General features: G+C 48.9%; 1 protein-coding gene across 1 annotated transcript; it reads right to left on the bottom strand.

The window, feature by feature from the left end:
• Positions 1–735: 735 nt before the first annotated feature.
• Positions 736–15166, bottom strand: DUSP5 (dual specificity phosphatase 5). Its single transcript, XM_030941133.1, has 4 exons — positions 14519–15166; positions 9746–9894; positions 5127–5346; positions 736–2285 (listed from the first exon to the last, which is right to left on the bottom strand). Exons 1-4 carry the CDS (start codon positions 14895–14897, stop codon positions 1879–1881), a joined length of 1155 nt encoding a protein of 384 aa, XP_030796993.1. The 5' UTR covers positions 14898–15166; the 3' UTR covers positions 736–1878.
• Between the last annotated feature and the right edge of the window lie 7079 nt (positions 15167–22245).

The following is a 22245-nucleotide window of genomic DNA, read 5'->3' as shown; positions in this document are numbered from 1 at the left end:
ACTGGGATGGCATAAACCCCAACCAGATCCCTATTCCCTCAGATTAGGAATAGGCCCCAGGAGTTAGGCTGGAGCCCAGGCAGAGCCAATCATGGGGAGAAGCTGACAACTGCCCCTTCCTTCCTCCACCTATGTAGAGGAAGTTACTCACAAAGCAAGTCGATTAAACCTACTCATTGATGGATTTACCTTGGAACTCCTGGGGAATTATCTAGAAGAATTAGTTGTAAGAGTGGAAAGAGGGGTCAGGTAGGCAGGCAGGGCAAATTTTCACCTCATTCACTTCTCCATCCCTTGGCCACTTACCCAGCCTGAGTCTGCCGTATGCCAAGCACTGGAGGGAGGAGGCTGGCCACAAGCTTGGCACTCAGGCTTACTGGAACCAAGGGCCTTATGCTTTAAGGGACTCTTCGGATCATCTAACTCAGCTCACTTTTCACAGGTGAGAAATCTGAGGTTCAAGTAGAGCTTTTTGCCTAGTGCAACAGGAGTGAGGGGCCCTCAGTGGGCAGATACTCTCACCACCTCCCTATGAGGCCTGCACCAAGAAATTCTCTTACAAGTTAACTTAGGGAAACCCCTCAGTTGGAAATCAACATTCTGTATCATCATACCTATAGTTGCACCTCCACCACCATCACCCTGTTGTTCATTTAGAAATAAATCCCAGTGAAGCAGGCTGGGTCCCCACCCAAGGGTATTCCTACCTTATCCCAATTCACCAACGAGAAGAAGTGCTTTTTTCCTTTTCCTATTTTTATTTTACACTATAAAAAACAACAACAACAACAACAACAACCAGTAACATACTGTTTTTCTTCACATTCACATGGGTCTTAGAAAATTATTGCCTTTTCCCCTGGAGAAATAACCAACAGACAGAAAGAAAAAAAAGTAGTACCACTTTGCAAAATCTGCAAATCCCAGAAGTCCACAGCTTGAAGACAACTCCAGGGGCAGGGAGGAAAACAACTGTCACAAGAGACATAAGCACACAGAAGGACAGGAAGCTGAGGAAACCAGTTTTCAACACCACTGACCCAGGATACCCAGCAAGTACCCTTTTCCTCCTGGAATTTACTGCCACCACCTCGCAGGTATGACTTTTTTTGGTCTATGATCTGAAAAACTCTTTTCACAAATGAAGAGTTGCTCTGAGAAGAGGTGGAATGAGACAAGTTCAAGTATGAATAAGAATCATGCCAAAGTCCAAGGTCAGTGAAGAACCCACGGCAAAAAAAAAAAAAAAAAAAAAAAAAAAAAAAAATCCAGAAAAGCCAACATCTTGCTACTCAACCAACTGCCTCATGGGACCCAAGAGGGTATCTACAAAACATTTCAGGGTTCAAATCAGGATGCTGATCATGTCCCCACAAACCCTGTGGGGTTACTTTCCCAACAGACGGTGATCAGCTTATGCCCTGAAGCAATAGAGACAGACACTGAAACTGCCAAAGTTCAAAAAATAAGGTGGAAATTGTGCTTCCTTCAAAATCAATTGGCTTTATAACTGCCTTTTCTCCTGGTCCAGCAACTCCTTTCTCCCACATTGCTGCAGGTATTTATTGCCTTATGCTTGAAATGAAAAGGCGAACTTTGAGGTGCAAGGACTGGGCAGTCCCAAGAGGGCAGGGGTCTGGAAGTACAGTAGTCAGCACATGCTGTGCTCCCGTAATGGCTTGGCCTTCCTTCAGTCCCGAGAACCTATCCCGAGGTCCGTCTGAAGTTCATTTGCAAGCCTGGTGACCACTCACTATCTCACTGGAGCAGCATGACAGAGTGAGGTCTTCAGTATTGCACAGGTATGAAATGTCCATGAGTCTTAAAACCAAAAATCACAGTTGCTCTTGGGGCCGGGCCGATTCCTCCATCCCAGTTTTAGCAGGATGTGGCCGTTGCCACAGGGCTTCTGCTGAGCTCTGAGACTGTTGAGTGGGTAGGCACCGGTGCCAGCACCGAGGCAGGGAATGTGCAGTAGGCACCCTGCATGTCAGGGCTCAGTGTCTGCAAATGGCCTATCAGTGAAGAGCCTGCTGCCTCCCCTTGGCAGGAGGGAGGCTGGGGGTTGGGCGTGGAGGGCAGGATCTCAGATTCATACTGCAGGAGCTGGCCCATGAAGCCAAAGTTGGGTGAGACCATACTCCTCCTCTGCTTGATGTAATCGAAGGCCTCCTTCAGGCGGAACTGCTTGGTCTTCATGAGGTAAGCCATGCAGATGGTGGGTGAACGGGAGATCCCAGCCTCACAGTGGACCAGGACCTTGCCTCCCTTTTCCCTGACACAGTCTGGAAGGAAGAAAAGATGGCGGGAGTCAGTTGGGATTAGAATCTAAGGGCAATGGCAAAACATAAGAATCAAACACTGGAGTAACCTAGATATGAAACTGTTGTGCCTGCGTAAGAGCCGTGGCCCTACACTACACTTCTGCCAGTCTTTAACCCCCACTGGTGAGGACAGAGCTTTTGGGATCCCAGCAAAGACTATCCCCAAGTAGGATCTTTATATTCCTTACAACAGCTTTATTATTTCCCCAGGATACTTGCAGATTCTGCCTCTGGAGGCGATGGCCCTGGAGAAGTCCCTTCCTGGGGATGCCATCTTAACCTAGGTTCCACTGATGGTTCCAAGAGGGCATTAGAACATCCTTGAAATTGTGCACATTTTTATTGGGCACGCACATTTTTCTAAGGAGAGCATCCCAGGCTCAAAGACTGACTTGGAGAAGCAACTCTTACCTCTCCAGGTCTGATTCTAAGGGTAATAACCTAACCCCGATCCTGGTAGAGGTCTTCCGGCCTCTCCGGGCACCCTGTCCTGCTGTGCCAGGGCAGGATGCTTGGCTCAGCTCCCAGGGTTCTCACCACCAAACACACAATAAATAGCACATGGCCACTAATTATAGCCCTGGCTAAGTGACGCCTACTAGACGGAGGATATAAATGGCTTTCACAAATTCCATCTTGCTCAACAATGGGAGTTGCTGCTATAAAGCTACCACCATCAGTTAGCATTCTTTAGCTCAACATGACAAAAAGGGGAGGAAGCCTCCCTTCCTGCTCTACCCCCCAGCCCCCGCCCCCAGAAAACCAGCTACAACTATTAAAACTGGGAAGGGATGAAAGGTTAAAGATACATACACATCAAATCCACAAAAAATACAGTCTTTCCAATTCCCTCTCTTGCTAGCGAGGAAACAATTACATCACAGGAAGTTAGATGTAGCTGGCACTACGGAGGCTACAGTACGCAAAAACATTTAAGATTTTGAAGGGCCAAAAGAAAAAAAATGTCATTCCCCTTACCACCCTCCACTTCCCTGCCCCAAGGTCAAAGGATGCAAATCAACCTGCAAAATCTCAAAGATAAAATTTCTGAGGCATCAGGGAGGAATCCTCGAGTTTCCCCATCTGAACAAAAACCCCACAGGATACCCCAAAGCAGTTCAATAGGGGTATCCTCCAATTCAGTCTGACTCAAAAGAAACAAAACAGTCTCTTCAAATTAGTTCAAAGGGGAGACGACCTCCAAGTCCCTGGAATTACAGGGTCGGACTCCTATTTCCCTTCGCTCCTCTGTTGGCCTCCTTCGAAGTTTAGCTTTTAACTGGCCTACTGCCACATCCAAGAATGCAAAGGGTTCAGAGTGCATTGCCTCTGGAGCCCGCTCGACACCTCGGGGCCTGCCTTCCACATGGCCCTCTCTCTTCCCTTGGAAGGGGTCAGTGTATATTCAGCACATGTCTCACTGGGGAGGCCCAGTCTCTCTTCCATTAGCAGGGCAATGGAAGGGCCAAAAGAAAAAGCATCCTGTGCTTTCAAAATGCTGTGGGTTTGTGGATTGTGTGTACACAGACACAATCCACACACAGGATGGGGAGGGAGGGTTCTGAGAACTGGATGGGGGTGTGTTTCATGACCTCATGAAGTAGCTACCCAGGTAATTAAACAACAGGCTGAGAAGGGCAAGGCATTCCCAGGGACAGGGAGAACAAGTCAAGGGTTTCCCACCCTGAACACATCATTTTGGCTGCCTTTCAGACTCCAAAGGAATGATCTTAGCCCAGAGGCTCAGGGGACAAGCAGGACAGGCTCGGCCTTTTGCCTCTGATGAGTTTCTCGTCAGGGTTTCCTGGGGAGCAGAAATTGTGTGGTGAACAGAGAGCCACCATGTGGCTCAAGGGGGGCCTTTAATTGCTACCTGCACTAAGTAATTATTGCTGTGCTAACACCTGCCTTTCCTCCTCCAACATCCCTTGGAACAAGATACTGAAAAATCATGCGTCAGTTTCAACAACTACATATGTTAAAGAGGAAGATGGGCGCTGGAAAGCGGGGCATGACCACAAGGTCAGAGAGTGGTACTTGCAAATCTGAAAGAGAAAAAAGTCAGCGCTGCCTCCTAGCAAGATGGATGGGGGAGAAGATGCCAAATGGGAGAACAACCCAGGCAACACAGAGTACCTGGAAACCCTAAGGCCATAGCCCCTTCCTGCAGAAGGACCAGAGGCCAAGGCCTCGGTTTTCAGGTCTATGCAATGGAATAAATAAATGCCTAACAAGAATGCAGAAAGAAGGCAAAAGATGCCAACTTTTCTGTGCATACAGCATGGAGCTTGAGTCAAGTGCTATCTTTAATCCAAAATTAGCTGAAAATGCAAAACAAATTGCCCCAAGCCATTCGCCAAAAGTATGGAAAGCTGCTGGGGGCCCTTGGGGCTCAGTGCGTAAGTAGTGCTCTCTGAATCCTTCTGTTTGCTTTTAAAAATAAACCCAATCTACGTAGAAGCAGTTAGGGAGGTTCGTTCCCCTGCTTTCCTCGTGTGGAACATCACGCAGGGATGCACTCAGCTTCTGCCCAGCTAGAAACAATAACAAAATCGGCAGTGAGTACTGCCATAAAATTATATTAATTCATTTATCTTGCAAATTAAAGCTCCTATTAATAGCAACTTAAATCCTCCCTTCCACCTTTTTGGTAGCTGCATCCCATGTTGGCTCCAACTCTTAGCAACAGCATATACAAGACTTTTCTTTCAGTGAAGGTAGCTTCCATCAGGGCATCAAAAGTCAAGAACACATGCCCCAAAGGGGCTCCCAAAATAACTGAGGGGGAATGGCTAAACCTACCAATGAAGTCTATTGCTTCTTGAAAGTGGGAGCTAATGTCAGCCGTGTGGCTGTCTTCCACAGGGATCCATTTGTAGTGTAGGTGGGTTGTGCAGGCCTCAGAGGTCCGTCGGGAGACATTCAGCAGGGCTGTGATGTGCAGGTTGGCGAGGAACTCGCACTTGGACGCATGGTAGGCACTTCCAAGGTAGAGGAAGGGAAGGATTTCAACTGGGCCACCCTGGAAGCAGGGACAAAGGACAATCAGGAAATATTGGATTAGCTTGTTCATTTGAGAGAGGAAAAAACAACTCTGACCTATTTGCTTCTTAAGATGGGTGGTTCCCTTTCTGGTTTCCCAGTAGAGTTCAGAGCCAGGGCAGTTCAACTGAGTGTGGGTGGTATCTCCATCCTGGCCAACTCTACCTTACGTGGCTGCCTTGTGACTCAATGACAGCAAAATCCACACAGCAAAGAGTTCACATTTTTGCACATATCAAGGAGGTAGGATATGATGGCAGTCTTCCCATGCTGACAAGGATGAGAAGCCATGTGGTATCATGGGAAATATCGACGGGGCTGTGTTCAAGTTACAGCTGTCCTGAGAGTACCAGGGCAAGCCTCTTTGCCTTGGGACAGTCTCACTTTCTTTACAGCTAAAATGGACCAGGACTCAACATGGTGAGTGTCCTCCTTTACAGCCTTGGCATTTTATATAGCGTTTTTTTTTTTTTTCCCCCTTTTTGGAAAGAGGGAGTCTTGCTCTATCACCCAGGCTGGAGTGCAGTGGCACAATCATAGCTCACTGTAATCTTGAATTCCTAGGCTCAAGAGATCCTACTGTCTCAGCCTCCCAAGTAGCTGGGCCTACAGGCATGCACCACCATGTATGGCTAATTTTATAATTTTTTTTGTAGAGCTGAGTTCTTGCTATGTTGCCCAGAATGGTCTTAAACTCCTGGCTTCAAGCGATCTTCCTACCTCAGCCTCCCAAAATGCTGGGATTATAGGCGTGAGCTACCAAGCCTAGCCTATACAGTGTATTTCATCAAACCTAAGACACTGTTGATCCTAAGATGCATCCAGGTTTTAGAGACGTTAAAATGCACCTCCACCCCCAACAAAAAAGTACGCTTTTTAGAAATGAAAATAACCACTACCTACTCAGAATCTTTAGATAAAAAATGCTGTCAGGCCACAAACAGAGGGGCTTCCTCACCTCTGACCTTCTTCACACGGAGGTTTGTTGGGGGTGCTGGTGAGACCTGCTTACAGAACCATCCTTTTGGGAGGCTACCCACACCCCAGGTTTCTAGTCAAGGGGGAACCAGAGACCATCCACCTTGAAGCAAAACTAAAATGAACCACCGGTTAGACTATGGCAGTCTCAGCATTTACAGGGCTCTAAAGGTTGCAGAAAAGTCAGTGATGGTTGGAAAAATGGGAGCCCTTAGAGACTGAGAGGGAAACACAGGGCTGGGTGACAGTGGCTCTGTCTTTGGGAGCCTTTCCCATGCCAACCATCTGCTTCCTGTGTTTCCATTTCCTGTCCTGGAATAAGAGCGGAATGGAAACTCTCAGCCAGATCCATAACAGGGAAGGGTGCATGGGACAGGGGCCAGCCACAGGCAATTCTCAATTTACCCCGCACCCGGCGTTAGCTTTTTGTTTCCTAAGAACTCAAGTGTTTAAGCAAAATCCAGTTCAGTCACTTGGAAGAAAATTACAGAGGATTTTACATAAGGTAATAACAACAACTGGTATTTTTTATCAGCATCTACTATGGCTGGCTTCTGGGAGCTTAACCCTTTAGATGTGCCTACGTCATACCAATTTCACAAAATCTGTGAGGTAGGTAACATTATCCCCATTTTACAGATGGGCAACTTGAGGCTCAGATGCATTTAATAACTTATCCAAGTCAGAGCTAGTCAGTGATAGAGCTGGGCTGAAACCCAAAACTGATGGTGTAGCATGAGATGCAAGGCCTTGTCTGACTCCACTTCAACAGTGATCAGTGTGAGAAAGTATTTCAGGTAAAGACAGGAAGGAAAAAATTCCCTTCTTTCCTCTCTTCCTCTAGAGATAAAATGTCCATCTGCATCCCCTCTTCAAAACCTCTCCGGCCGGGTGCGGTGGCTCAAGCCTGTAATCCCAGCACTTTGGGAGGCCGAGACGGGAGGATCACGAGGTCAGGAGATCGAGACCATCCTGGCTAACACGGTGAAACCCCGTCTCTACTAAAATACAAAAAAAAAGTAGCCGGGCGAGGTGGTGGGCGCCTGTAGTCCCAGCTACTCTGGAGGCTGAGGCAGGAGAATGGCGTGAACCCGGGAGGCAGAGCTTGCAGTGAGCTGAGATCCGGCCACTGCGCTCCAGCCTGGGCGACAGAGCGAGACTCCGTCTCCAAAAAAAAAAAAAAAAAAAAAAAAAAAAAAAAAAAACCTCTCCAAACTTCCATGCATACAGAGCAGCCTTCCTGGTGGCAAAATGGTGCAATGGTTAAGAACCTGGGCTTGGGTGTCAGACAGCAGAGCTCTTGGGTTAAGTTCCAGAGCTCCATGCTTACTACCTGATGTGATCTTGGACAGCTTCTTTAACCTATGACCCTTTGTCTCTAAACAGGGGATAACACCTATCCTCTCTGGATAACTGGTAAGGTGTAAATGGGATAATGAATGCATTAAAAAACCTGGCACGTTACATAGCTGCCACTGTCACCGAGATTGAAGAATGAACAGAACGTGGCTTCTCTCCACGGGGAAGACACAGCGTTTTAGGCAATCCAAGCAGGTCTAGTCCTGACCTGAGCTGGACCCACTCCCTGGGCACAGCATCCCCACCAGCTAGAAATCCGGAAAACAGCAGAGGTGGTACAAAGTTCTTTGGAAAGGAGTCAGAGTTCCAAGTCCAGATTCATGTGGCCACTGATGACTTATGGGTCCCCAGCAATGGACACTAACAGGCTCGCCCTTTAAGGAGCAGGCTGGATGGCTGACTCAAGATCTCCTCCTCTCCTGAGTGCCTGGAAATTGCTGATACACCAGACCTGGGATCTATCCAATTTCTTTTGGAGCTCAGCCCAACACACCCCTGAAACTACATTTCTTTCCCTTTTTGAACTTCTGTTTAGACCAAGAGGGAAGAAGCCAAAGGCCTTCAGAAACCCCACAAGTTAACATGACCTCGCCTGGCTGCTCTAAATGCAGAAGCGTTTCTAAGAAGTAGCATTAGGGGGTTCCCCAGATGAATCTTGAAGACACATCAGGGCCTTCTCGCCCCTCGCTTGGCCAAAGATGTGCTGTGCTTTCACAACATTCTGCCAATTCTTATTTCTCTTTCACTTTCTGAGAAATGGAGGGAAAACATAACCCAAACAAACAAACAAAAGTAGAAATCTAGTGAGGCCAGATGTCCACAGCTTGAAAGCCATGGGTTCGTCATATACTGTAAGGGTGTTTAATAAAGGAAAACAAACAAATCCTAACCCTGGCATCTGTACAAGCTAATAGGCTTCCTGACCAAGGAGCCCATTCAAGAAAAGGTCACTTGGCTTTACTTCGAAGTTTATCCCCAGGGACAGGGTTTTGCTCATGGCAGGGAGCTGGCATTTTAGCATCTAGCAATCTTTCTTCTTATGATTTGGATATGTTCTTGGTTTATGTGAAAAGTTTGAAAGGTTACTCCCACTAGGTCAGGTGTCTAGATTAGAGGCCATGCGGAAAACAGAACAAGGTCCTGAAATAATCAGAACAGGGAGCTGAGAGAAAGGGGTTCTGAGCCTGATGCTGCCTTGAACCAGCTGCAGGACTCTGCAAAATCAATAATCTCACTTGTCACAGAACACTTCCCTTCCCTTCCATAAAATGAGTAGGCAGGTTTTTATCTCTGGTTTCTGCCAGATTTGGATTCTCACCTGCTTTTTCATTTTCCTGCATAGTACTACGTAACCCCCTTCCACTTTATTTTTCCCTTTAATGAGTTATCACAAAGCACTCATTTTTAGAAGAAACATAAAAACTCCCTAGTTTACAGAAACATGAAGCCCTCTAGTATCTTTTGATTTCCTCTGGTTTCAGTATCTGTGGAAGTGTAAGCATAAGAACCCCTTAGAGGAGCCTACTTAGCCACCCAAACAGGACTTTCTCTATAGAACCCCCACCAATACCAGTTTCAGTTAAACATACCAACAAGACACAGCTTGACAGGTACCAGGATGGTTTGCAGAAACTGCAGAGCATGGACAATTACAGAGAAAAGCAACACAGGAAGCCTGAAAGTCAACTCTGAAATGTCTTCAGGGAAACCTAGACCAGTATTTCAAAGTTTCTCTGAACCTCCAAAGCCAGATGACAATAATGTATCTTTCACTTCCCCTTTTCTGCAGAAGCTGCCAAGCATCCTGTGGCTGGTTTGCTCTTGTCAGCTTGTTTGCTGGAAGGAGGCCCATTTACTCTTGGATGGAAACTCAAGCTGGCAAGCAGCAGAGGCTCCCTAAAGCCAGGGGATTTTGCCAACACCCTGATCCACAAAAGAACTAACGATCGTTGCAGAGTGGGGAGAGAACAGTCAGGTGCTGAGGAAAGAAGGCAGACAGGAGCCCAGAATACCACGCAGGATACCTCTTCCCCATCATGTACCTGGTCATAAGCTGGCCTGTAGCTGACGTTTACCACTGGTTTTCCACACTGGCTGATGAGGGCTCTCTCATTCTCAATCTTCTCTTGTGAAATGGGTTTTACATCCACACAACACTCGGGATATTCCGAGTAGAAGGTCTCATATCCCCCTACAAAAACAAACAAAAAGGTGAGACAGATGGTTAGCATCAATTTCTCACCCTGTCAGAAAATACCCATAGTTAATCAATACTCTGAGGGTTACACAGTTTAAAAAAAAAAAAAAAAAAAAAAGCCAATACAGATTGTGGTCATTAAAAATTGAGCAAAACCAGCAAACAGATTTCGAACAGAAAGGGACTCTACACACACAGAAACCTCTAAAAAGAACTCCCTCAGAGGCAATGATTAACTTTTTGTGTCTATCAGAAGCAGCTTAAACTGTGAAAGAAAGTATCCAGCATCTGGCAAATATTAACCAAACCCCTCTAGAAAACAAAGGCTATTTTCTCTCTTGTTTATCTAAAAGGAAGGTGTGATTATGCAAAATTTCATTAATTGGCGAGAAGATAGGCTCCTAAAGTGGCTTCTTCCCCAGCCCATCTGCTCTAAGCAGGATTCTAGCTGGTACCTCCTCCATTCATAAGGAAATGGGGGCTGATAGGAGGTTTCAACTCAGGGCAGTAAAACAGCCTGGCTTCTCACTCCCAAGGTGCTAAGAACACTGCTGACAATCCTTTCTAGGTCCAATTTGAAGTCATCAATCCAGTTAATTACCTTCTAAATCAATTGAGAGAATAAGGACTTCTGAATTTAATTCTCATCCCTCCTGAGCAAAAACGGTCTCTGTCCCCTTCGTGACCACCCTATCTTCTTATCCCCACTTTTCTTACTTCTCCTCTACTCCTCCTGCACGCCCCCCCAACCAATCAATAAGTCAACTTATATAGCATGTATGACTCTCAGAATCCTTAATATTACATTTACACCTCTCCAAATGGATTTAAGGTAAAAACGACCCTCTGAGGCCGGGCGCGGTGGCTCACGCCTGTAATCCCAGCACTTTGGGAGGCCGAGGCGGGTGGATCATGAGGTCAGGAGATGGAGACCATCCTGGCTAACATGGTGAAATGAAACCCTGTCTCTACTAAAAATACAAAAAAATTAGCCGGGCGTGGTGGCGGGCACCTGTGGTCCCAGCTACTCAGGAGGCTGAGGCAGGAGAATGCCGTGAACCCGGGAGGTGGAGCTTGCAGTGAGCCGAGATCGCGCCACTGCACTCCAGCCTGGGCAACAGAGCGAGACTCTGTCTCAAAAAAAACAAAACAAAACAAAACAAAACAAAACAACAAATAAACGAACAACCAAAAAAAAAAACAACCCTCTGAGCAAGTCACAGAAACTTGCAAATATAAGTAAGCCTTCTTGGGCCCATCTGAGTGGGGAAGAACCCTCAGAATGCTGAGGGCTGCCAGGTGCAACAGGCCACCCTTGCTTGGGAAACTCCTTTGCTGGTAACCCAGAGAGCAACCTGAGGCATTTCCCAGGGCCTCCAGAAAGCCCACTTGTCTTTTTCTGGCCCAGAGAATTCACTTGGAGTCAGATCCATTAAACATGCATTCTGAGACCACGAATTTTTCAAAGAACCCCCTTTTTCTTTTCTGACTTTGGGTGTTGTGATGCTGGCTTTTTTAAAGCCCTGCAGTAGACAAATGGTTAATGGATTACAAGGCAGTCTCCAATTCCCTCCCAGAAGCTGCAGCCAACTCCTAGAATGAGTCATCCTGCCATTACTGCTTCCTCTCAGCTTGCTGGAACTGCCCCGCCCCCACTTAGTACACCCAGATCTCCCCTGTGGTCACCTCACTAGCAGCCCATTGCGCCTGCCCATGAGCTCCTGGTCCTCCCCAATGACCATGCTCCCCACCATAACGGGAGGCCACTGCGGAGGTGCAAGATGGTGCTATAGGCAGTTTAGCTTCCCATGCTCTGCCATAGCCCCTGGGCCCCTTACCTTCCAGGAGTCAAGAGAGAAAGACGCAGGCTCACACTGACCCACAGCTTCCTGGGAAGAGGATTCCCTAGTCAATAAACCACCCGATCACTTCCTGTGCCTAGACCTCAACATTATAGGTTCCAGGAGACAAACAAGGATTTGGATGGGAATTTGGAGTTAAGAATGACCTGGGCCCTCCCAAACTTCAGAATGAAGGTTGGGGAAGAGGAAATCTTCAGGCTACCCCATCTTCTGGCTTTAAATAGATTACTTCAGAGTTGGCTATCAGGAGGACAGATAGGAGGTTCGGGTATGGGTTGGATCCTGCCTGCTGTTGACAAAATTTAGTTCAGGGACAGATAAACAGGGTCCTGCCTCTTCAAGCTGGGATTCAGAAGAATCCTACAGATTAAATGGTCTCAGTCTTTCACCCACTCCCATCAGAGGTGTGGAGAGACAGAACATTCCTCTCTGGTGCCTCACTTAAGTTGCAAAAGCCATGGCAATTCTCAAGAGCTACTTCAGCCTTCTTTTGGAATGAGTCTGCTTTCAATCACCACCACATTACCAGGGAACAGAAAGAGCACAGATACTATATATAAATAAGCACTGACCACGCAATTCAGTCATCACCATTTCATTTTAGTGGTTGTTTGGGAGATGGGATTATAGAAAGTGTAAAAAGGCATTGCCCCTGCCAAGATCTCAGATGCCACCAGATTAAAACCTGAACTCCTATCTGCATATGAGTTAAGTAAAGAAATAAAAATTTTCTCTGCCAACAATTTAAAGTTTAGTAGTAGTGTTATAAGGGTAGGCATGAAGCAATTTCTACTGAAATTTAACATGCATATAATTCTTGACCTGGCAATTCTCATGATTTACTGAAAGGCACTGCACACACAAGAGCACATGGAGAAGGAGATCTACCCCACTGCTTGGAACAGTGAGGCCGGACACAACCTAATGGCCATTACAGGAGACCGGTTCAATGTGAAACAGACATGTACCGTCAGATATGGACAAGTCTCCCAGATCTAGATGGATACAAGAGGCAAGACAGGAACTATACAAAATCAATCTATTTCTAAGATTCTTATGAAAAATTATCTAAAGGTAAACAAGAAATAGTTGACGACTGTCTCTGGGGAGTAGAACTGGGTTCTAAGATATGCAGAAGACCCGCTTCTCATCATACGGCCTTCACGCTGTTCAAATTTGTACCTGTGTATATGTTACCTTCTTTTAAACAACATTTTAACAGTTTTCCTGAGATGTGAGTCTATAGAGTTGCCTACTTTGTGGCGATAACTTCTAAACTGTCAGCAGGGCCCGCTTAGAGAAGCATGGGGAACAGAGGGGGGACCAGGAAGGGTCTCCTGGAACGTCTTTCATGCTACTGAGGAGGCATAAACTTTTCCTAAGAACAGGAGACAAAAACCATATAGGGAAGAGAAAGAAATCAGGAGCCACGCTGAAACCTCTGCAGAGCCAGAAAGCCATCCCTCTATTCCCTGGGGGCTAGGCTGCCAGAAGACGGACGATTACCATCCCTCTATCCCCTGGGGGCTAGGCTGCCAGAAGAAGGACGATTACCATCTACTTCTGTTATCTCTTCAACAGGAAATCAACAGGGGACCAGTCAGCAGGAGGTGCTAGCAGAGAGGGAAACTGTCTCCAGAATCTTCCTGGCCCGGAGTGTGTGAAACTCAACTTGCATGGCTTTAAAACAGGCTCCTAACTCTCGGCGCCGGCTCCCTGCACCGAGCTCTGATCCCCATCACTGTTACATTCCAAGGTGCCTGCGCCAGGGCTGGCACGGCCTTGGGGCCCTGCTGGGGCTAAGCCCTCATCTCTTCATGTGGGTCAGGTCTCCCCGGGTGTCATTTGAGGTTACAAAGGACTCAAATACAAAGCAGGAGCAGTCATAGGAAGTGACCCAGAAAAAACCAGTGCTTTGGACTTTGAGAGTCAATCACCCACCCACCACTAGAAGCCAAAGTTATCTTCCCGGCAGGTGAAATGGGCAGGCCTGTGGCGGTAGCTCCGAGAGGTGTCAAATCAAAGGCCGCAGAATCTCCACACCACCCTGCCCCCGCGCACCTCTATTTCCTGGCTGGCCGGCTGTAGGCTCGGCTCAGGATGAGTCCCAGGGATAATCCTGGGGCGGAGGAGGGAGGAGGTGAAAAGGGTGGGAAGGATGTGAGCTCCAAACTGAGCTAGAGAAAGATCTAGGAGAGAAGAGGCCGGAGGAAAACAATAAGAAGCAATAAAATGAAACGGAAAGGGAAGGGACTCGCCAGGTCAAAAAGGCAAGAGGGGTCGGTGAAGACACAGCTGGCTAGGCGGGAGGAAGGCGAAGGGGGGCACCATGGCGCCACACCATGGGGGAAGGGGTCGCGACCTGCTGATCCCACCAGATCAGTCTATCAGGAAGGCCCCAAGCCCTGACCCCAGCGACAGCGGCCAAGCTCGGGTCTTGAAAGGGGGCTCGTGCCCAGCACGGGCCGACGGCCCCCAAACTGCTAAGCAGCAGCAGCCCCCGCAGCATAACCAACTCCACCCAGCCCGGCGGACAGACCGGCTGCCAGGCGCTTTCGAGGAACTCGGGTGGGGAAGAGGGGAAGCTCTGAGTGTTGACATTCGCAGTGCCCTCCCAAGCGCAGAACAAGCCCCAGAGTGCAGACTCCGGCAGGTGGTGACTCTCCCCGTCCCAGGGTGTAGGATGGCGTCCCGGCACAGGGAGGGGACCCAGGGGCGCCGGAGGGGCGAGCGTGGCAGGGACCCCGCGCGCTCACCTTTGAGGAAGTAGACCCGCGGGCCGGCCGGCAGACAGGCGAGCAGCGAGGTGAGCACGACACGGGCGGCGCTCTCCTCCCGCAGCTTCTGCCAGTGGCGGCTGCCCTGGTCCAGCACCACCACAGCCGCCACGCCGCCGCCGCCCTCCTGCAGGAGCCGCGCGCGCGCTGCCTCGTCGGGCAGCACGTAGCGCGCCGACACCGCGCCGCCCCGGGCCCGCCGCAGCACCACCGAGTTGAGGTTGACGTTGAGCGAGCCGCGCACGTTCGAGGCGGCGAAAGCCAGGTAGGGCCGGCAGTCGAGCACCACGCAGCGCGCCGCCGCCTCCTTGCGGAGCATCTTGCGCAGCTGGCGCCCGTCGAGCGACGTGACCTTCATGCCGCTGCCGCCGCCGCCGCCGGCCAGCGGCCCCGCGCCGCGCGCCCCGCGGGTGCCCACGGCCAGGATGCCTGCGGGCGAGGCACGGGAGGGCGACCCGCGGGGCTGCGGCCGCGACGGAGCCCGGCGCCCGAGCGGCGGCGCAACTCCGCGTTCTCGCCCCGCGCGCTCGATACCCAGCCCGGCCGCTCGCCGCCACAGAAGCCGGGGATTCCGCTGGCCGCGCAGCGTTTTATGTGAATGAGTGCCGCCCGTGACGCGGCTGCCCATATAAGGCCAAATATGGGTGTTTCCCCGCCCCTCAGGCCGTGGCCACGCCTTACCGGGGGCGGGGCAGCGGGGGCGAGGGACTAGCTCGGCGGGTGCCGGCGTTAGAGGAAGTGGAAGGCGCCTCCTCGTTTTCTCCTCCGCGCTGCGCTGAGGGACTCACTCGCGCATCACCCGCGGCTGCCGGCCGTGTGTCGGGGCGCTCCGGGGCCACAGTGACCCCCGCGGTGCGGACCGAGGAGGAAGCGCTTGGGAGGCGGGGCGGCGCCGCACGATCCGGCCTTCAGCTTCACGGACGTGGGCCGAGAACCCGCCCGCGCCGCGCTGAGCAGGGCCGAGGGAGCCGGCCAGGGCCGCAGAGGAGTCCGGAACGGATTCCTGTCGCTACTGAGGTCTGCGCGTGTAAGGGGAGGACGTGGGAGATTTGCCTCGAGGGATGGGGTATGGATGACTGGAGGGGTCGGGCGCGGGTTGGTCATCGCTGAGGCTGGGTGATGGATGGCCGAATTCGTTATATTGTTTTCTCCACTTTTCTGTATGTTTGAAATTTTTCATAATAAAGTTTCTAAAAGTAAAAAAGGGGGTTGGGGGTCGGCGGTGAGAAAAGCCATTTAATCTCCCTAAATGGATTCTGCCCTCAAAGGATTGACGCTCTTTTCTCTGTCACTCTCCAATAATGATTAGAATAATAAGTTGTATTTTGAGGAGCTGTTTTCTGGTCCCAGGGAAACCCGTGGTGAACTCATCAGTAGCATCAGCATGTATCCCACGATGGAGCTCAGTTCAGCCAACTGTTGTCCAGGTGGCTTCTGGATTTGGGGGATTATCTGTGGATTAAGTTTAATCTCAGGCTGTCTGCCCCCACCGGTCCCCAGGGGCTTCAGGCCTTCCACCCCTATTCCTGGGGAAGCAGACACAATTCACCCATTCAGCAAGCATTTATTGAGGGTCAGCTGTGTGCCAGGGCTCCGCTAGCTGTGGGGACACGTGGATGGAAACAGGTTTCTGCCCCCAAGCTCACTGCCAACCATTTTATTGTTAGCCTGGCTGGGACTGCTTGATGGAAAACAGTCTGCCCGCACTAGACAAGGGCTTGTTGACAACTGACATAAGGGAAGGAGGTTTTCAGAAGGAAGCAGAGATCAAATTCTGAAATCAGATGCAATTAAATCAGACACCAGAACAGCCGGCATTGCCTCTGGGTCACGGCTGCATTCACCAAAAGGCGCTGTCCTCGCCTTGCCAGTGGGGTCTTGGTGAAGACGTGATGCGGGGGCCTTCTTTCTGTTTGTGGTTATCTGTGCCAGCCTTCCCTGCAACCTGCTCTTCCTCCAGCACGTTCTGTTTCTGTTACCGGCTCTTTCCACCCCTGATATCTCAGCCCAGAGCCACACACGTTTGTGGAGCACCCACGTGGGCCAGGCTTTGTTTTGGGGCTGGCGGCACCTACGTAAGACTTGTACTCAGCCCCAGTTGCCCCCAGCCCAGAGGGGAGGGGAGGGCCTGTAGTCCGTGGGGAAGAGCGCCCAGCAGGGGTGTGGCAGGGTGGGGCGTGGGCTGGAGAAGTCCTCCCAGAGGAGATGAGGGCTGAGGCCAACTCCGAGGAATTAATTGTAAGCCAGACTGCGAAGCAGGAAGGGAGATTCCAGGCAGAGGAAACTGCTTGAGGTAAAGAAAACAAAAAAACGCAAAACCCAGCATGGTGCGTACTGGAGGTACGTGGGAGACTAAGACCCTTCTGGTATTTGTTAGCAGATTAAGCAGAGTCGGGCAACAGAGGGCCTTGTGCTGTTTGACTCAATTGGGTCTTAGTCTTTGGCAGGACAGTCCCCAATGAGGGATCTTACTCAGTGACCAGATCCGGATAGCATTTGGGAACATCGCTGAGGCGGCTCTGTGCGGGATGAGTGTTTTATTTGAGAGTGGGGGAGGAGTCCGGAGTCTGGGGGATGGATGGGGGGATTTCATGGGTAATCTGGACCTGAGCTGATACGGGCCTGCCAGAAAAGCAGCTATGGGGAGGCCATAAGAACGGGAGCACATTGAGAAAGTAAGATGCTGGGAGGGGTGAGATGGGAAGAGAGAACTGGAGACTAACACCAAGGATTTTTTTTTTTTTAAGATATGTTCTCACTATGTCGGCCAGGGTGGTCTCAAACTCCTGGCCTCAAGTAATCCTCCCACCTCAGCCTCCTAAAGTGCTGGGATTATAGACATGAGCCACCACACCCAACATCCAGTTAGCATTTTTCTTTTCTTTTTTCTTTCTATCTTTCTTTTATTTTTCTTTTCTTTTTTTTTTTTTTTTTTTTTTGAGACGGAGTCTCGCTCTGCCGCCCAGGCTGGAGTGCAGTGGCCGGATCTCAGCTCACTGCAAGCTCCGCCTCCCGGGTTCACGCCATTCTCCTGCCTCAGCCTCCAGAGTAGCTGGGACTACAGGCGCCCGCCACCTCGCCCGGCTAGTTTTTTGTATTTTTTTAGTAGAGACGGGGTTTCACCTTATTAGCCAGGATGGTCTCGATCTCCTGACCTCGTGATCCGCCCGTCTCGGCCTCCCAAAGTGCTGGGATTACAGGCTTGAGCCACCGCGCCCGGCCTCTTTTTTTTTTTTGAGACAGGGTTTCGCTCTGTTGCCCAGGTGGGAGTGCAGTGGTGCTATCTCGGCTCCCAGATTCAAGCAATTCTTCTGCCTCAGCCTCCCGAGTAGCTGGGATTGCAGGTGCACACCACCACGCCAGGCTAATTTTTGTATTTTTAGTAGAGACAGGGTTTCACCATGTTGGTCAGGCTGGTCTCAAACTCCTGACCTTGTAATCCGCCTGCCCCCAACGTGCTGGGATTATAGGTGTGACCCGTGAGCCACCATGCCCGGCTGACACCGTGGTTTTTAACCTTTAGATAGGGACTCTACAGGAGCAGGTCTGGGGTGAGGGTAGCAGGAAAAGGAGGAGTAGGTGAAGTTTATTCATGTTAATAAGCTAGAGTTGGTCACACCAAGGAGGGTGCCTAGAAAGCAGAAGGGTGGCCTGGCACCCGGTGTAGGAGGGTTATCTGTCAGCTGGATTGCTTCCTCACGTCCCATGTCCAACAGATTACTAAATTCTGGGGCCCGGCTTCCCAGAGCTCTCGTCTGACTCATCCTGTCTAGTCCCACAGCCAAGGCCAGCTTTGCAGGTATGTGACCTGTGCAGCCAAATGGACCCATACTTAGAAGGGACCCCCACTTGTTTTAATGCTCTGTTGTTACTAAATTGTTAATTTTGTACAGGAGACCCTGGGCCCCACAAACTCTGTAGCTGGTGCTGCCCATTGCTGTAGTGAAAGGGCCCCATTATCCACCATCCCCACTGGACCCTACGTTAGCATCACATATCCCAGTCTCAAAGCCCCCTCCTTGCTCTCTCATCCTCTACAATGTGGTCTTAAGCTTACATCTAAGCACAGAGCCCACCTCCTCTGCTAAAAAAATTTCAATGCCACCTATGCACTGTCTTGATAAAATCCAAATTCCTTAGTGGAACACTAAGGTCCTTGGTCTGGCCAATTGGTCACAACCCACCTCTAACGTTTCTCACCTTCCTTCTCATCACCCCTCCCCCCACAACCCCCATCCTTTGTAAAGCAATCCTTCTCCACCTTCACAGAGCTCTGGAGCACATTCAGGACACCACCCCTTAATCCCCCAGCCTGTTAGCTGTCACCCTCTTAGGGGTTCTCACTTCCTTTTCCCCCCAGCCTGGCACGTGAGTGTTATCTGTCCTGCCATTAGCCTGCAGTCTCCCAGGCTAGACATAGGGGCCTTATCCAACCATCTGTGTCTCCTTCACAACACCCTCACATGGTGAGGGCTGAATCAGTGTTGGTGGAATGGAATTCAGTGCTTGTTGAGACATGAGAGTGGCCAGCTTTCTAGGAGGCACCTGGGGAGAAAGTTGGTAACAGCACAAATCAGGGCCCTAGACACTGAGTAAAAGGCAAAATAGAAAACTGGGGGTGCACAGTCCATAGATTAAGGACCTGGAGTCCATCGGCCACAGGTCTAGGAGGAAGAGGAGAGTGTCTGAGAATGGAAGGGCTTAATGAAGCAACTAATCTCTTGCCTGTCTCCCAAATACTTTGGAATGGGTGTGAGAATGGGCTCAGGGAGAAAAGCAAAATCTAAATTAATATTGTGAGTCCATGAGGCAGGACCTTGGCCTATTCATTAATCTTGCCCCCCACCAGTTATTTTCAGAGGGGCAGTAAGTGTTTTAGGGTTCTTGGCCCTCGTTTGACCAGTCATCCTAACCCTCATGTCTTGGGTCATCGTTATAATCCGGGGCTACCTTTTGGAAGGTCATGGGGTGCCCTTTTGCAAAAGTTATGGGCCCTCTCCTTGGAAACTGCACACACACCATACAGCTTACAATTCAGGGAGTTCACGGGTCTGCAGAATCCTGGAAACTCCCATGTCTGGTTCTACTCATTGTAACCTCAGTGGAACCTTCCAGCAGTCCTCTCCAGCTCCTCCCCAGCTCCTCAGCTCTGCTTCCCTCCACCCATCAAGCCCTCCCCAGCCCATAAGGTGGACCAGGTGGCCTGTGGGGATGAATCAGAGTGTCCACAAGTGCAGGGGCCCAAAGACATCCCAGAGCAAACCCAAGGATCCCTCTATGGGCCCCAGCCCACTCAGAAGGATGCATTTTGCCCCCCTCTGTTTGTTTTTGATTATGAAAGTAGGGCATGCTCATTGTTGAAAATGTGGGAAATGCAGAGAAGTTAAAATGATGCTTTTTGTTTAGGGTGCTGCTGCTTCTGGCTTAAGATCCTAAATCAAAGCAGCTGCCAGATCTGGACCTAAGACTTGCTTCCCACCACCTTACATAAAGGAAAGAGCACTGGACTAGGAATCAAAGATCTGGATTCCCATCAAATCTCTGCTATTACTAGCTTTTATCTCTGTTTGTTTGTTTATTTATTTATTTGCTTGTTTATTTATTTATTTATCTATCTATCTAGTACCTTTTGTGAATATGAGTGTTTCTCACTGATACCCTCCCATCTCGCTTGCCCCCGATCCTAGAATTTAACAAATACCTTGTTTACTGAAGGGTACAGATAGCACATGCCATGTGACTGTTGAGAATCACTCACCCTCTTAGAGGCATGGTTTCCTCTTCTATAAAATAAGGATGTTCGTTTCTATTTGCTAATGATGAGTGACAATGACATAAGGTACATAAAGCTGTATTGCATGATGCAAACATAGCATCATATTTGTAGGGTTGTTGCTAATAATACTATCCATCAGCAAAGCAGTCATTCATTTACTCAGTCAAATACTGATGCACTGGTACATTCAGTTTCCTCTTTTGTAAAATGGGGATAAAAATAGGACTTAGCTCATAGGGTACTTAAAATTCAGTGAGTTAATACATATAAAATACTTAGAGCAGTCCTTGGAACATATTAAGAACTCAGCACATATTAGCTAGTTGAGCAGGCTGTAGTATTTGTTCCAGCCAAGAAAAGACTGTTCTCTAACAGCACAGGAAATAAAGATGGGGTTAGGCACGACACGGCAGCAGGACTTACCTTCTGTCTAATTCAGCTGGCAGTCAGAGAAAGAATTATTAGAAGCCTATGAGCTTGTTCTCCCAAAGATCTACTGAGTACAGGGGGAATATTTAAAGAATAAAAATCCCTAGACCCACTTACAGTACAGGAGAGACAAGACGCTGTTCACACAATAATAAGTGCTAAATTCCTTTCTTTTTATACTGACAGCTGAAGTTTTAGAGAAGAGAAGGATCAATAAAGACTGGAATATTCGAGCAGACAGGCCTAAAAGAGGATTTTAGATTTGATAAAGAATTCCTCCAGTTCTCAGAGCAGGGACCTTGGAGGGTAACAGCTTGGATTTCAGTCCTTGCCTGCCACTTACTGATTGTGTGACCTTGGAAAAGTTACTTCAGCTCTGTGAGCAATGATTCTCTCATCTGGAAAACAAAACAAAACAAAACAAATCAACGAGGGTAATAATAATACCTACCTCATAGGGCTGATGAGAAGATCAAAAAGTACCTACATAAAGCCCTTCTCTGCGCTCCTGGAGCACGGCAAAGGCTCCATGTGAGCCACTACTTTTTTGCTTTTTGTTTGTTTGTTTTTTAATGAAAAGTCATGGGCAGCACCAAAGCTCAGAATTTTGGCAGTAAGGAATTATCATTCTACCTTTGCCAGAAGGGGAACTGACTGCCTCATGAAACATTTTTGAATGAGGCCAAAAAAGGAAACAAGTGTATCCTGGCATTTTACGAGATGCTAGATATGTCCTTAGGACTTAATGCTCACGACTACCCTATGATGTAAGTACTATCTTTTGTCCCTATTTTACAGTTGGCCAAGGTCACATAGCTGAAACAGACTTCCGTGTGTCTTCTACCTTTTGCTTTCAGGTCTGGAAAAATGCAGTGTAAATCTAGACCCTCTTTGAAATATTGAAGATGGTGATCTTATCCCTTCCTCACTTTCTGTTTTCTAAAACAACAGTCCTTGTTCCTTACAATGTCTGTTTTCCAGATTCTTAGAAGACTTTTTGCTAATTTTCCATAACTCTTTACTTGTAATCCCTGAATGACACCAGGATATAGCAGAGAATGTCCATTTACTTAAAGTTCAAAGGTCCTACAAAAAAGAGTTGTTAGCCTGGCACGATGGTATGAGCCTGTAGTCCCAGCTACCTGGGAGGCTGAGCCAGGAGGATTGCTTGTGCTCAGGAGTTTGAGGCTGCAGCGAGCCATGATCATGCCACTGCTCTCCGGCCTGGATGACAAAGCAAGACCACATCTCAAAATAAATTAAATTAAATTAAATTAAATTAAATTAAATTAAATTAAATTAAATATAAAATAGTGGGGCTGCTAAGTGTCCTGGACAGCATTAGAGAAAGGAAGAGATGGAAGAGTGCAAACACCTGAAAGGAAAGAGATGCGGGTCTTCCCTCTCCCTTGAGTAGCCACCGGCTATCCCTGGAGCATAGGAGTAGGATTTTATCCCCCAACTTCGGCCTCCCCAGGCAACACTTCCTTTCTGTGGGTTG

Source organism: Rhinopithecus roxellana, chromosome 11 (assembly GCF_007565055.1).
Source record: "Rhinopithecus roxellana isolate Shanxi Qingling chromosome 11, ASM756505v1, whole genome shotgun sequence".
Taxonomy (NCBI): Eukaryota; Metazoa; Chordata; class Mammalia; order Primates; family Cercopithecidae; genus Rhinopithecus; species Rhinopithecus roxellana.
The sequence above is the reverse complement of the archived record's forward strand: the minus strand, read 5'-3'. Positions and strand labels throughout refer to the sequence as shown.

Coding starts and splice junctions, on each gene's coding strand:
- DUSP5 (XM_030941133.1), bottom strand. CDS start 14,897: ATGAAGGTCACGTCGCTCGACGGGCGCCAGCTGCGCAAGATGCTCCGC. Junction 5,347..9,745: donor ACAGGCCAGCTTATGACCAG/GTACATGATGGG, acceptor CCCTGCTTCCAG/GGTGGCCCAGTTGAAATCCT. Junction 2,286..5,126: donor AGAAGCAATAGACTTCATTG/GTAGGTTTAGCC, acceptor TCTTCCTTCCAG/ACTGTGTCAGGGAAAAGGGA.